Below are 14,187 nucleotides of genomic sequence, written 5' to 3'. Positions count from 1 at the left end.
TACATGCATAATAGGAGTACAGTATTAGCAGTAAGCCGTAATCTTTATTAGCAATGGAATATTGCACTACAATAACTGAATTGCGAATAGCAGTTTGATAAGTTTGATGCATAATCCAAACAATGTTAACGTAAGCGTGGAAGGCCTCGGAATAACACACGGAGAGAGCAGTTTCAGGTGAAGGGGTAACCGAAATTTATTTACAAATAAACAAAACAAAAACTGGTTCAACAAATGAAAAGTTGGTACTGCCCCTTTAAATAGATGACCATTTACAAAATGTAATTACAGGTTCCAGGGAGAAGCGCTCGTATCTACAACAATATTGAACCGAAGTCAAGTCTGTGAATGATCCGTGCCGCCCACAGGTACTTGCTCTGTGATCTTCTGAAGCAATGTATACCTGCTCAGGTGCATTCCCGGTCCCAGGAACACTGCCCTGACCAGTGGAGAGGCTGCCCCTTTTGTATACCTGAATTCTGCGATTATCCTATTACCTGGGATTGGAACTTGTTTTGAAATCAACACATCAAAGCATTGATTTAGTTAATACCTGCTGCTAAATACTTCTTAAAAGCAATTCCGAGTACGATCCTCAGCACACTCTGAATTGAAATATCCACCTTGCTTTCATTTTCACAAGCCTTATTGCCCTGAGTTTTGAACTCAGCTATGGACCTCTTCCCAGGCGTGTCTATGCTTTAATACACACCTTTAATTTGAACAGACCACTGCTGGTGAAAGCTGATCTTATATATTAATATTTTAAAAGAATAATAATTACTTACCACACCCGGCTCTCCAGCCGAGTAACAAGAAACACAGACATGAAGCTTGCAAATTCTTCATCGTTATTTTCAAATGAAATGTGCAGCTTATCTGTTAAAATACAAATCCGCACTGAGGAAAATGCAGAAGTGACTGTCGTGTTGCAAGTTTTCTGTTTGTTTCACAGGAGAAAAAATGACCAAACTGAAACCACGACCACAATGACCAAGGCGGATGGAAATGACATTTTATTCTTAAATTTGCAATTCTGGTATTGCTCTTGTGAATTGCCTCACTGGTGTGAGTCTTGATTTGCGGGTTCACCTACACAAAGATCTCTAAACAAATGTAACAGCAAGACAGAGACGCAGAAGCCAGGAAACTGCAGTACAAGCGCTAAAGCACACTTTAATAAAGAAAAATAACACAAAAATACAAACAAAAAGGCACAATAAAGGTTTAAACAAACATACAAAAATACTGTTCAGGCTGGGCAGAGCCTTCACTGAACTCTACAAAAACACTATGTGCAGAAACAGAGTAACAAAACACAGTGTACATTCACCAAACTCCTCTCCCCAAATGGAGCCCTGGGCTCTCCTTTTATGGGATCTAATTAATCAATAATTAGCGATTATCTAATTAAGGCTCCAGCCACAATAATTAGCGATTATCTAATTAAGGCTCCAGCCACATTCTCATGTTTTTCTCATGTTTTTGGCAGGGAGGAATTAACCCCATCCCTGCTAAACACCAATAAATATACAATGCCTATAGAAAGTCCACACCCCCTTGAATATTTTTCACATTTTGCATTTAAATGATGATTTTTTTCCACTTATGTACACACCATACTCCACACTGTTAAGGAGAAAAAAGTTTTTATTGAGAACAAAATTATATATTAAAAATACAAAACGGAAAGATCATAATTGGAAAAGTTTCCACCCCCCTGAGTTAATACTTGGTGGAAGCACCTTTGGCAGCAATTACTTAGCTGTGAGTATGTTGGGCTAGGTCTGTACTAACTTTGCACACCTAGATTTGGCAATATTTGACCATTTTTCTTTTCAAAACTGTTCAAGCTCTGTCAAGTTCCTTGGGGAGCGTTGATGGACAGCAATCTTCAAGTCGTGCCACAAATTTTCGATTGGATTTAGGTCGGGGCTCTGACTGGCCCACTCAAGGACATTTACCTTTTTGTTCCTTAGCCACTCCAGTGTAGCTTTGGCTGTGTGCTTTGGGTCGTTGTCATGCTGAAAGGTGAAATTCTGTCCCAGTTTCAGCTTTCTTGCAGAGGGCAGCAGGTTTTCCTCAAGGACTTCTCTGTACTTTGCTCCATTCATTTTCCCTTCTAGCCTGACAAGTGCCCCAGTCCCTGCCGATGAGAAACATCCCCATGACATGATGCTGCCACCACCATGCTTCACAGTAGGGATGGTGTTCTTTGGGTGATGTGCTGTGTTGGGTTTGCACCAAACATAACGCTTTGCATTTAGGCCAAAAAGTTCAATTTTAGTTTCGTCAGACCACAAAACTTTATGCCACATGGTTACAGAATCTCCTGAGTGTTTTTTTTGCATACTACAAACGGGATTCAAGGTGGGCTTTCTTGAGTAATGTCTTCCTTCTTGCCACCCTACCATACAGGCCAGATTTGTGGAGTGCTTGGGATATTGTTGTCACATGCACACTTTGACCAGTCTTGGCCATAAAAGCCTGTAGCTCTTGCAAAGTTGCCATTGGCCTCTTGGTAGCCTCTCTGATCAGTCTCCTTCTTGCTCAGTCATCTTGTTTGGAGGGACGGCCTGATCTAGGCAGGGTCTTGGTGGTGCCATACACCTTCCACTTCTTAATAATCATCTTGACTGTGCTCCAAGGGATATTCAAGGCCTTTGATATTTTTTTATACCCAACCCCTGATCTGTGCCTTTCAACAACTTTGTCCCAGAGTTCTTTTGAAAGCGCCTTGGTGCTCATGGTTGAGTCTTTGCTTTGAAATGCACTACCCAGCAGAGAACCTACAGGAACTACTGAATTTATCCTGAAATCATGTGAATCACTACAATTTAACACAGGTGGAGGCCACTTAACTTTGTGTGTGATTTTGAAGGCGATTGGTTACACCTGAGCTAATTTAGGATTGCTATTACAAGGGGAGTGGACACTTATCCAACCAAGCTATTTCAGTTTTTATTTTTAATTAATTTTCTACAAATTTCTAGAATATGTTTTTCACTTGGAAGTTGTGGGGTAGGATGTGTAGATAAATAAAAAAAAAAACGATTTTAATGCATTTTAATTCCAGGCTATAAGGCAACAAAAGGTGAACATTTTAAAAGGGGTGTAGACTTTCTATAAGCACTGTTCATGAGCAGAGCTCTCGCTCTGCCACATCAAGCCCTTTTATACCTAACCTGTGCTTACATCATTCTTCAACAATCTCTGCAACTGTTTCCCAGTATAGGTTGGTATCCTCTCTTGCCTTCACTTTGAATTCAAGGAAATACTCAGACTTAGCGTGACAACTTATCAAATAGAAAAATATTTCAAAAACAGTATCTTCTAACACGCTTGTGGCTCCTCTCGTATAGTTTCTATATGAGAACCATTCCCTCTTGAGAGAGGCTCCTCTTGTGTAGAGTCTATGAGGTCCATGTGTTCCTCTAATCATGTAGAGCGATTCCTCTTGTATAGTCTATGCCCTTACAAAAGTTTACCACAGTATTTTTGCAGTTTTCAAATGCTTTCCCTGTGGTTTTACTATGCATTTACCATAGTTAGGCTTGTTATGCTAATCAATATGCTTTACCATACCTTGCTTTTCTTACAATGCTTTGGCTGTGGCTGCGTCTATGTGTCTATGCTTTACTGTGCTTTCAATGTGCGTTAAATTTGCCGTGTGTCTGCCCATTTCTGAATGCTGTCTAGATCATTTTGAATGACCTTTGCTGCTGCAGCAGTGTTTACCACTACTCCTATTTTTGTGTCGTCTGCAAATTTAACAAATTCTTACTAAGCCACTCCTCCTTCCTTTGCTAAAGCTTCCATATCTGTGAATTGATTGTTTTTTTTTAAAACTGAAGACTGAAAATGGAAAAGCAGCTCTGTGATTTACTTGTGCGCCTGATTCTGCTTACCTGGGGTTTCGGAGCTGGTGTTGCTGGTAAGCGCTGGTGTTTTGGGGGTTTAAAAAGTCAAGCAGAAAAATGGTTTCTGTCTTCCTGTCTCAGCGTTGAAAATAAGAATATAAAATAAAAAAAATGAGAATTAGGGCAATGTGGTCTCCACACAGCACAGCTATCACAATAGAAAGAGACTGCGTTACAGTAGACATTTATACAAGAGACTAAACAACATAAATAGCTTGATCTATCTATCTATCTATCTATCTATCTATCTATCTAGCTATCCTTCCACAGCACCCTGTCGTATATTTGTAATGGTATGTCATTAAATAAGTATAATTACAGTATAGCTCATTTTAATGTGAGGTCATTTCCAACTCATACAAACTACCTTGATTAAAAAAAAAAACATTTCAGATGACTGAATCACATCACTAGCAGGGTCTACTATGTACAGTGTGTTATTTTAAATTCCATTTGTTTTTACTGACAGTGATAAAAGTAGACTTGTTCATAATCTCTAAGGATGCTATTAAAATGATTCAAACACTGCTGTTTAGGATATTTAGATGTATTTCACATACGTGTTACCTTAAAAACTTGAGCACACACTATCTGCTCAGTGAGGATTTCAAGTCAGTGCAGCCTGCTGTCATGTATAACCCCCAAGCGCTGCAGATACTGGGATCCAGCTGGACAGGTTACATGCATAATGGGACCGGATGCAGGGGTAATTAATACAATTAAAAGTAGCTTCCATGTATGCTGGTTCTCATCTGCTTGTGGGTCTCAGTGCCTTATTGCTGGTGTAAATTGAACATTTCATTGGAAGGGGAGGGAGGGATAACTATAAATGGAGGTGAGGATGGGTTAAAAAGTGTGTGGTGCTTTTAAAAGCAAAAAAGGGGTTACAAGGGGGAGGATCTGTGCCTGATAGTTGGAAAGTCATCTTTATTTGATTCACTCTTGTTTGTACGTTTTCAGCGATTGAGGTATTTTTTGACAGAGTATGATAAAGTAACATGTAAAAGTGACCAGCTTTCTTCATCTTAAGTTTTAATTAATGCTCCTAACAGCAAACACTAACTGTATACACTACTTAAATCACTAAGCCAGACGGTTTTTCAGACAAACATGTTTTTCAATATCAGTTTTGTGATGTTGTTTGAAAGAAAGGTGTTGAATAAAAAGAAAAATCAACTTACTTGCGACTAAGATAGTACTTTAGTCATTCAATTAACAGGATAGCAGATTTGTTATTGTACATGTTATGTAGATAGAAAAAAGTTATTTTTTTACAACAACATTTTTTTTTTCCAAATGGTTAATCAAGTTGCCGTGGCTCAATAGGCCAGTGAAACAAAATTAAAAATAAATTGAAATGTGTTGTGTCAATCTAAATCAAATCCATATTTGGTGTGACCACCCTTTGCCTTCAAAACAGCATTAATTCTTCTATGTACACTTGCACAAAGTCAGGGATTTTGTAGGCATATAGTCAGGTGTATGATTAAACAATTATACCAAACAGGTGCTAATGATCATCAATTCAATATGTAGGTTGAAACACAATCATTAACTGAAACAGAAACAGCTGTGTAGGAGGAATAAAACTGGGTGAGGAACAGCCAAACTCAGCTAACAAGGTGAGGTTGCTGAAGACAGTTTACTGTCAAAAGTCATACACCATGGCAAGACTGAGCACAGCAACAAGACACAAGGTAGTTATACTGCATCAGCAAGATCTCTCCCAGGCAGAAATTTCAAGGCAGACAGGGGTTTCCAGATGTGCTGTCCAAGCTCTTTTGAAGAAGCACAAAGAAATTGGCAACGTTGAGGACCGTAGACGCAGTGGTCGGCCAAGGAAACTTACTGCAGCAGAAGAAAGACACATCATGCTTACTTCCCTTGGTAATCGGAAGATGTCCAGCAGTGCCATCAGCTCAGAATTGGCAGAAAACAGTGGGACCCTGGTACACCCATCTACTGTCCAGAGAAGTCTGGTCAGAAGTGGCCTTCATGGAAGACTTGCGGCCAAAAAGCCATACCTCCGACGTGGAAACAAGGCCAAGCAACTCAACTATGCACGAAAACACAGGAACTGACTGGGGTGCAGAAAAATGGGAGCAGGTGCTCTGGACTGATGAGTCAAAATTTGAAATATTTGGCTGTAGCAGAAGGCAGTTTGTTCGCCGAAGGGCTGGAGAGCGGTACACGAATGAGTGTCTGCAGGCAACAGTGAAGCATGGTGGAGGTTCCTTACAAGTTTGGGGCTGCATTTCTGCAAATGGAGTTGGGGATTTGGTCAGAATTAATGGTCTCCTCAATGCTGAGAAGTACAGGCAGATACTTATCCATCATGCAATACCATCAGGGAGGCATCTGATTGGCCTCAAATTTATTCTGCAGCATGACAACGACCCCAAACATACCGCGAAAGTCATTAAGAACTATCTTCAGCGTAAAGAAGAACAAGGAGTCCTGGAAGTAATGGTATGGCCCCCACAGAGCCCTGATCTCAACATCATCGAGTCTGTCTGGGATTACATGAAGAGAGAGAAGCAACTGAGGCTGCCTAAATCCACAGAAGAACTGTGGTTAGTTCTCCAAGATGTTTGGGCCAACCTACCTGCCGAGTTCCTTCAAAAATTGTGTGCAAGTGTACCTAGAAGAATTGATGCTGTTTTGAAGGCAAAGGGTGGTCACACCAAATATTGATTTGATGTAGATTTTTCTTCTGTTCACTCACTTTGCATTTTGTTAATTGATAAATATAATCTATTAACATGTGTATTTTTGAAAGCATTCTTACTTTACAGCATTTTTTCACACCTGCCTAAAACTTTCGCACAGTACTGTATATATAGAGAGAGAGAGAGTTTTCTTTTTTTGTAACTATCTTATTTCTTCTACTCATAAAAAGAAAACGCTATGCCACACATCCTCCCCCCCAAGTGTGCAACACTGACCGGCCATTCCAAGGCCATCCCCTCCCTTAAAACACAACCACCCACCCTCGAGTCCACCAATGTCCCTTTTCGCCCTCTTCCACGGGCGGACTTGAGGGTGGGTCGGTCCATGTTCCGGCCCAGCCAGGTAGGGTCATCGCACCGGCGACGAGGGACCCCACTGGTTTGTCAGGGGCGACCGTAACGACAACCGGGGCACTGGAGGCTGCAGAGGCGGGCAGAGGTGTAGCGATGTCCAATCACCCAGGGGGAGCGAAGCAGTGACCAGGGGGAGCCCAAGCGATGTCTGGGAGCAGCGCAGTGACGTCTTGGTGCTTGGGGGCAGCGGAGCAGGGAACCAGGTGGAGAACTGTGACCGGTTCTGCAGACTCCTGGGCTCCAGGTGTAGTGTAGGGAGTTCCAGGCAAACCGGCAGGGTGTCCAGGAGTGAGGGGCAAGGGACCGCAGGGGTGGTGGTCGGGGCTGTGGTGGAGGTGGGCTCTTCACCACCTTCCCCTCTAACTCGGGCCATGGCAGCTCCTCCCCCTCTGGCTCGGGCGGCGGCAGCTCCTCCCCCCCTGGCTCGGGCGGCAGCAGCTCCTTCCCCTCTGGCTCGGGCGGCGGCAGCTCCTCCCCCTCTGGCTCGGGCAGCGGCAGCTCCTCCCCCTCTGGCTCGGGCAGCGGCAGCTCCTCCCCCTCTGGCTCGGGCGGCGGCAGCTCCTCCCCCTCTGGCTCGGGCAGCGGCAGCTCCTTCCCCTCTGGCTCGGGCGGCGGCAGCTCCTCCCCCTCTGGCTCGGGCAGCGGCAGCTCCTCCCCCTCTGGCTCGGGCGGCGGCAGCTCCTCCCCCTCTGGCTCGGGCGGCGGTAGCTCCTCCCCCTCTGGCTCGGGCAGCGGCAGCTCCTCCCCCTCTGGCTCGGGCAGTGGCAGCTCCTCCCTCTCTGGCTTGGGAGACTGCGGAGCTATCCTTGCCTGCTCCCACTTCTGGAGCAGCAGCTCCAGCTTGGTCGGCTCCGGCTCTGGTATCCCGTTCTCCCGTCTCCATCTCTGGTTTCTCTCCCGCTGGGTCATCTCCTGCATCTCCTCTGTGGACCTTTTGAGAGTCCTTATCAGCTCTGCAATGTCCATTATTCTCAACTGTGCTGGTCTGTAGGGCTGAGCACCGCTGCCACCACGTCTAACATGAGCCTTGCAGCTCGGGTTCGTTGGCCCTTTAAAAACTTGACCCAGCACAGCAGACTTTGATTTTTCAGCGCTTATGCACAATTCTTTTTAATTAAACACAAAATAAACAAACCAAAATAAACAATAAACACAAAACAAAATAAACACTTGGCTCTTTTTGAGCATTAACTACACGTACAATGACCCTCACTAAATACCGGAACACAAAACCACACATTTTACCGTGGGGAGGATTTCAACCCCCTCCGCACTGTGCCACAGCTATTAAATACAGTTTTCTTAAGTGCGATTAGCGGGCTGTCAGAGTTTTGATTTGGTCCCAGCCTATGTATCGAAACGCGTTCTGTTTGTTTCTTGTTTTGTTTAAATAAATAATAAAAACGTAACAGGAATCTGATGCTTAATATTCGCAGTCAAGTCTGAAAGCAGAAGAGATTTTTGAGTGTGCGACCAGCCTCGTCTCGATGAGCGGCATCGAGGAAAGCATACATGGTTTACATCATTGCTGTCAGCTGTTTTTTTTTTAACTCTACAGAAACATTAGTATAAAGTGTCTTATGGTCGACACCTCTTTTTGGAAAAAAATTTTGCTGCACATGAATGCCTTCAAGATTATATATATAGATTTAAAGCACGAAATCTAAGTAATTAGAAGTCCAATATATCTAATTAGTGACTGACCAATAAAGCAGAGAGCTCACCTGTCAGGGTGCAGCAGTCCAAAGGGTCCCTGCCTCCTGCCAGAGTTTATAAATGAAAGGAAGGGGACCCTTTCTGAGTGCTGCACCCCAATACTGCTGGCTGATCAGTCACTACCTTGATACAAAGAAATGTTTAAAATACATTTGTATGAAACACACATTTATAATATTGGATTTTATGCAGGGACAATACTTTGGATTTCTGTGCCTTTAACGGACAGGTTTGTTAAGCACATCCCCTTTTTAAATGAACTAATGCAATGTGCATCATTGCTGGTGTCTGTGTATAAGCCTGTGATTGTGATTATAATGCGTGTCTGTCACAAGCCAGAGGGCGTGTCTCCTGCCTCCTGTCCATTCTCAATATGGAAAGCGAAATGATGTCATATTATCACTTTCACCATCGACACTGGAGAGGAGAACACCTTGGGAGCTCTTGGACTAGCTGGTAAGGAAACCTCTCAATATAATCTCTTATTGCTCTATACCAGAGAACATCGTAACCACAGAACTGTAAAGAATGAAGAAATATCTGACGGCATGTTCTATGTTTTTATATTTAGATCCATGCTTTATACTTACATACGATACTGTAATACTAAGTTAACATTATCTAGAGTAATATAAAACAATAATAATAATAATAATAATAATAATAATAATAATAATAATAATAATAATAATAATAATAATAAAGAAGATGCACTTTCCTTGAGTTTCTTTGCTGGTTACCGTTTTGAAGAAACTGGAGGAACATAAATAGAAAAGCAGACATTTAACATGTTTGCATAAACTTGCACATGGATGTGCTGTATTATTATTATTATTATTATTATTATTATTATTATTATTATTATTATTACTGGTGTAGTGTCAGAAAGTGGCACATCCTCAGAATGTGGTACCACCAAAACTTGACCCGTGTAACATCAGAAAATGGTACGCTGTCAATGCTGTGATTGGCTACTGCACAAATCACTACAAACAAGACGAGAGTCATATATGTTTACAGTGTTAGATAACCCAATGTGCTGCTTGTCAGTTAAAGTCACATACAGTTGCAAAATTGTGAAAAAGAAAACTTTAAGGTCCAAACTCAGTACATGGTACCCGTTCCAGAGGGGCTTATCCTTGTTTTCTGCTCGACCAAGCGCAGTACACGCTGTACCGCTTCGTAACGCGTACCACAAAATAACCCTACACCTGTATCATTAATAGTAATAACAATAAAACAATTGTGCTTTTTTATGTTCACATAAAAAAAGAAAACTTGGATGCATTGTTGACTGTTAAGAGTATTCTTTTTTTATTATACATTTTTATTTTATATACAGTACTGTGCAAAAGTTTTAGGCAGGTGTGAAAAAATGCTGTAAAGTAAGAATGCTTTCAAAAATAGACATGTTAATAGTTTATATTTATCAATTTAAAAAATGCAAAGTGAGTGAACAGAAGAAAAATCTACATCAAATCAATATTTGGTGTGACCACCATTTGCCTTCAAAACAGCATCAATTCTTCTAGGTACACTTGCACACAGTTTTTGAAGAAACTCGGCAGGTAGGTTGGCCCAAACATCTTGGAGAACTAACCACAGTCCTTCTGTGGATTTAGGCAGCCTCAGTTGCTTCTCTCTCTTCATGTAATCCCAGACAGACTCGATGATGTTGAGATCAGGGCTCTGTGGGGGCCATACCATCACTTCCAGGACTCCTTGTTCTTCTTTACGCTGAAGATAGTTCTTAATGACTTTCGCTGTATGTTTAGGGTCGTTGTCATGCTGCAGAATAAATTTGGGGCCAATCAGATGCCTCCCTGATGGTATTGCATGATGGATAAGTATCTGCCTGTACTTCTCAGCATTGAGGAGACCATTAATTCTGACCAAATCCCCAACTCCATTTGCAGAAATGCAGCCCCAAACTTGCAAGGAACCTCCACCATGCTTCACTGTTGCCTGCAAACACTCATTCGTGTACCACTCTCCAGCCCTTCGGCGAACAAACTGCCTTCTGCTACAGCCAAATAGTTCAAATTTTGACTCATCAGTCCAGACCACCTGCTGGCATTTTTCTGCACCCCAGTTCCTGTGTTTTCGTGCATAGTTGAGTCGCTTGGCCTTGTTTCCACGTTGAAGGTATGGCTTTTTGGCCGCAAGTTTTCCATGAAGGCCACTTCTGACCAGACTTCTCCGGACAGTAGATGGGTGTACCAGGGTCCCACTGTTTTCTGCCAATTCTGAGCTGATGGACATCTTCCAATTGCGAAGGGAAGTAAGCATGATGTGTCTTTCATCTGCTGCAGTAAGTTTCCTTGGCCGACTACTGCGTCTACGGTCCTCAACGTTGCCCGTTTCTTTGTGCTTCTTCAAAAGAGCTTGGACAGCACATCTGGAAACCCCTGTCTGCCTTGAAATTTCTGACTGGGAGAGACCTTGCTGATGCAGTATAACTACCTTGTGTCTTGTTGCTGTGCTCAGTCTTGCCATGGTGTATGACCTTTGACAGTAAACTGTCTTCAGCAACCTCACCTTGTTAGCTGAGTTTGGCTGTTCCTCACCCAGTTTTATTCCTCCTACACAGCTGTTTCTGTTTCAGTTAATGAATGTGTTTCAACCTACATATTGAATTGATGATCATTAGCACCTGTTTGGTATAATTGTTTAATCATACATCTGACTACAAAATCCCTGACTTTGTGCAAGTGTACCTAGAAGAATTGATGCTGTTTTGAAGGCAAAGGGTGGTCACACCAAATATGGATTTGATTTAGATTTTTCTTCTGTTCACTCACTTTGCATTTAGTTATTGAAAAAAATATAATCTATTAACGTCTATTTTTGAAAGCATTCTTACTTTACAGCATTTTTTCACACCTGCCTAAAACTTTTGCACAGTACTGTACACTTTTTTCTTTCCTGTGAAGATTATTGTTATTATTATTGTTTCATATTTTTCTTAGTCATTTTGTATTCGTTATTTTAAGAGAGGTTATTATCTTGTAAATAATCATTGATTAGTAGATGCATTCGTTACAGTAAAAAGAAGGACCCCCTTTTGCCTTGCACCTATAATGAGCATCAAAAGAAACGCATCACTTATATTTAGATCAAATTCACTAGATGTGATTGAAAAATGACAAACTCTGTTTTAGAGCAGGTGCAGTGACTTTTTATTGTGCTGATTAACAATTGACGTTTTACTGTCTGAAGTTATGGGGGGGCGGGGGATACTGTGAAAGTCACAGGCTCGTGGCGTGTGTGGCCAGAGTTGGAAGCAATACAAGCAGTGCATCTGCGACGCATGATTTGCACCAGGTTTCGGATGCTGTCTTGTGGAATCCTGGCCCATTCCTCTTGTAGTGCCTGGATAAGCATCTGACAGTTCAGTGGGCTCTGAGACCTAGAAGCCACACGTCTCCCAGTTCATGGCCTGTCATTGACAGAGTGTGTCTGATTATATCGTCTCGCCCGGTTTGAAATTGCTGGCTGTGAGCACCCAAGACCGTGAGCCACAGTACGCTGCCCCAGTCCAGCCTCCAAGACGTGGCATATTGGTGTTTTTCTGTGATTTTCTTTATTGCTTTTATTCAAGCTTGCAATTCAACAGCTGAAATCACTCCATATCCAGTGTCCAGTCAACTGTCTCACTAATTAGGTGACTAAGTGCATATGCTTCAGTCATAGTCACTCAAACGTGTCATGGACAAGGATGAATGATCAGGTGAAAAACAAACATTCATGTATTTGGACTTCTGTCTCTGGCACAATCTCGTCTGACGCGATATTGATGGGCACTGCATCATGGGTTATTCTTCCTGTCCTTTAGGAAATACAATCCCGAGTGACGGAGCTCATCAGAGACAACAGCAATGTGCAGCCTGGCTTTCCTCATCATGTCTGGTGAGTTTCACTGTGCTGTACTGATCAGTATGATTCAGATGATCACATTTAATAGACTGATTCTGCTAGTTGTGTAAGAAAGTATTCTTGATTCAGAAGAGCTACACAAAATGAAGGAATGGATCTCTCAGGCTACGCTGTTGCACCATTCACTGTTGCACCATTCACTGTTGCACCATTCAACTGTTGCACCATTCATTTTAAAAAGTCTGTTTCAAATCAGGACCTCTTTTACAGCACGTTTTAGATGCTTATTGCCTGAATGGATCCTGTCACTAAAGCGCGGCCCATTTTATTATCCAGTGGTCTGAAGATTTTGACTCCTGTTGTGTTTTTGTTGTTGTAGCCTGCACCTTGATCGGGGGTCTCTCAGTCTGCTGCCCTTAAAGAAGATACCACGTCGTCAGAGATGTAATGACCTGGGACCAAGCTCGCCAACACTGTCAAAGTAATTTCACTGATCTGGTTAGTGTTCCCAGTGATGAGGAAATGCAGGCAGTCAAGGCACTGATTTCCCGGGTCTCAGAGTACACGTTTTGGTTGGGTCTGCGCAGAAACACAGTCAGCTCGCCTTGGGAATGGTCAACCGGTGTGGCCTTTCAATACAGCAAATGGCTGAGTTGGGAACCAGATGCTAATGGAGAGTGTGGAGCCATGATTCCCACCGGAGAGTGGGGAGCTGAACCTTGTGCTGACTTTCACAGCTTCGTCTGCTTGGCAGGTAAGGAGAATTGATTTCTGAACAGAGTACCCAGGTTGCTAGTTATTTTGATATTGCGATATATTTTTATGATGATTACAGTCATGTAGTTTAACATCACAATGTTCAAAACATTGATTCTTTCAAACAGTCCTTTAGTGACCTCTTGAAGTAGAATGCAGGGATGTGATGGAAATGCGTCATGGAAATATCTGGATGGAACGATCAGCACGTTTAGTGTACTGATACTGGAGTTTTGAAAAAAAAATACCATTAAGAAAAAACTAAATGTACATTTAAAATAAAGTGCACTGTTTGTATGCTACTAATATTACTTATTACAAAAACTAAACATGTACACAAGAAGCACTATTGCACATTAAAAAGCATGGTTTTACTTCAGAATTGCTCAGTGCATGGTATGACATCTTTACACAGAATACAATGACCTATGATTGTGACAAATCCCTAACTGGTTGATTGATTTATTTTAAGTGAATAATAATAATAATAATAATAATAATAATAATAATAATAATAATAATATTTACAGTCCTGTTACACTGTTGTGTTTCTCTGCAGGACCTTCTGCGCTGTGCGGTCAGAGGGAGTACTTCCTGGTTCACACAGTGAAGAATGCAGACGAAGCCAGAGAACACTGCAGATCTCTGTACACAGACCTGGTGAGCATCACAAGCCAAGTCTTGGAGCTGGGGAAACGGGGAAACTTTCAACTACAGCAACTGGGGAGTACTTCAGCTAGTGAGGAATGGAACCTGTGTCACGATCAAGACCTCTCAATTGAATTTTGGGGCATGGCAGATGAACAACTGCAATGACATCAACAAGTTCATCTGTT

At 42.1% G+C, this 14,187-nt stretch overlaps 2 protein-coding genes across 6 annotated transcripts in view; one reads left to right on the top strand and one right to left on the bottom strand.

The window, feature by feature from the left end:
* LOC117433886 (uncharacterized) overlaps nucleotides 1–908 on the bottom strand; it is a 19,619-nt gene extending 18,711 nt beyond the window's left edge. For 3 of the 4 annotated variants that reach the window (XR_009311374.1, XR_009311375.1, XM_059010972.1), the window contains exon 1: nucleotides 789–908. Coding sequence is in view for 2 of the 4 variants with exons in the window: in XM_059010972.1 (XP_058866955.1) it covers nucleotides 789–849 (61 nt within the window). In the remaining 2 variants the exon portion in view is untranslated. The remainder of the gene's footprint in view (nucleotides 1–788) is intronic. The other variant, XM_059010970.1, reaches the window with a different exon arrangement.
* LOC131709099 (collectin-12-like) overlaps nucleotides 1–14,187 on the top strand; it is a 19,771-nt gene extending 5,584 nt beyond the window's left edge. Inside the window, exons 2-4 of one of the 2 annotated variants that reach the window (XR_009311376.1) lie at nucleotides 12,555–12,628; nucleotides 12,975–13,349; nucleotides 13,911–14,187. Coding sequence is in view for 1 of the 2 variants with exons in the window: in XM_059010984.1 (XP_058866967.1) it covers nucleotides 13,043–13,349; nucleotides 13,911–14,167 (564 nt within the window). In the remaining variant the exon portion in view is untranslated. Of the gene's footprint in view, nucleotides 1–11,636; nucleotides 12,629–12,974; nucleotides 13,350–13,910 lie in introns of those variants that run through there. The other variant, XM_059010984.1, reaches the window with a different exon arrangement.

Source organism: Acipenser ruthenus, chromosome 41 (genome assembly GCF_902713425.1).
Source record: "Acipenser ruthenus chromosome 41, fAciRut3.2 maternal haplotype, whole genome shotgun sequence".
Taxonomy (NCBI): domain Eukaryota; kingdom Metazoa; phylum Chordata; class Actinopteri; order Acipenseriformes; family Acipenseridae; genus Acipenser; species Acipenser ruthenus.
Note: the sequence above shows the minus strand (reverse complement) of the source record. Positions and strands in the feature narration are given on the sequence as shown.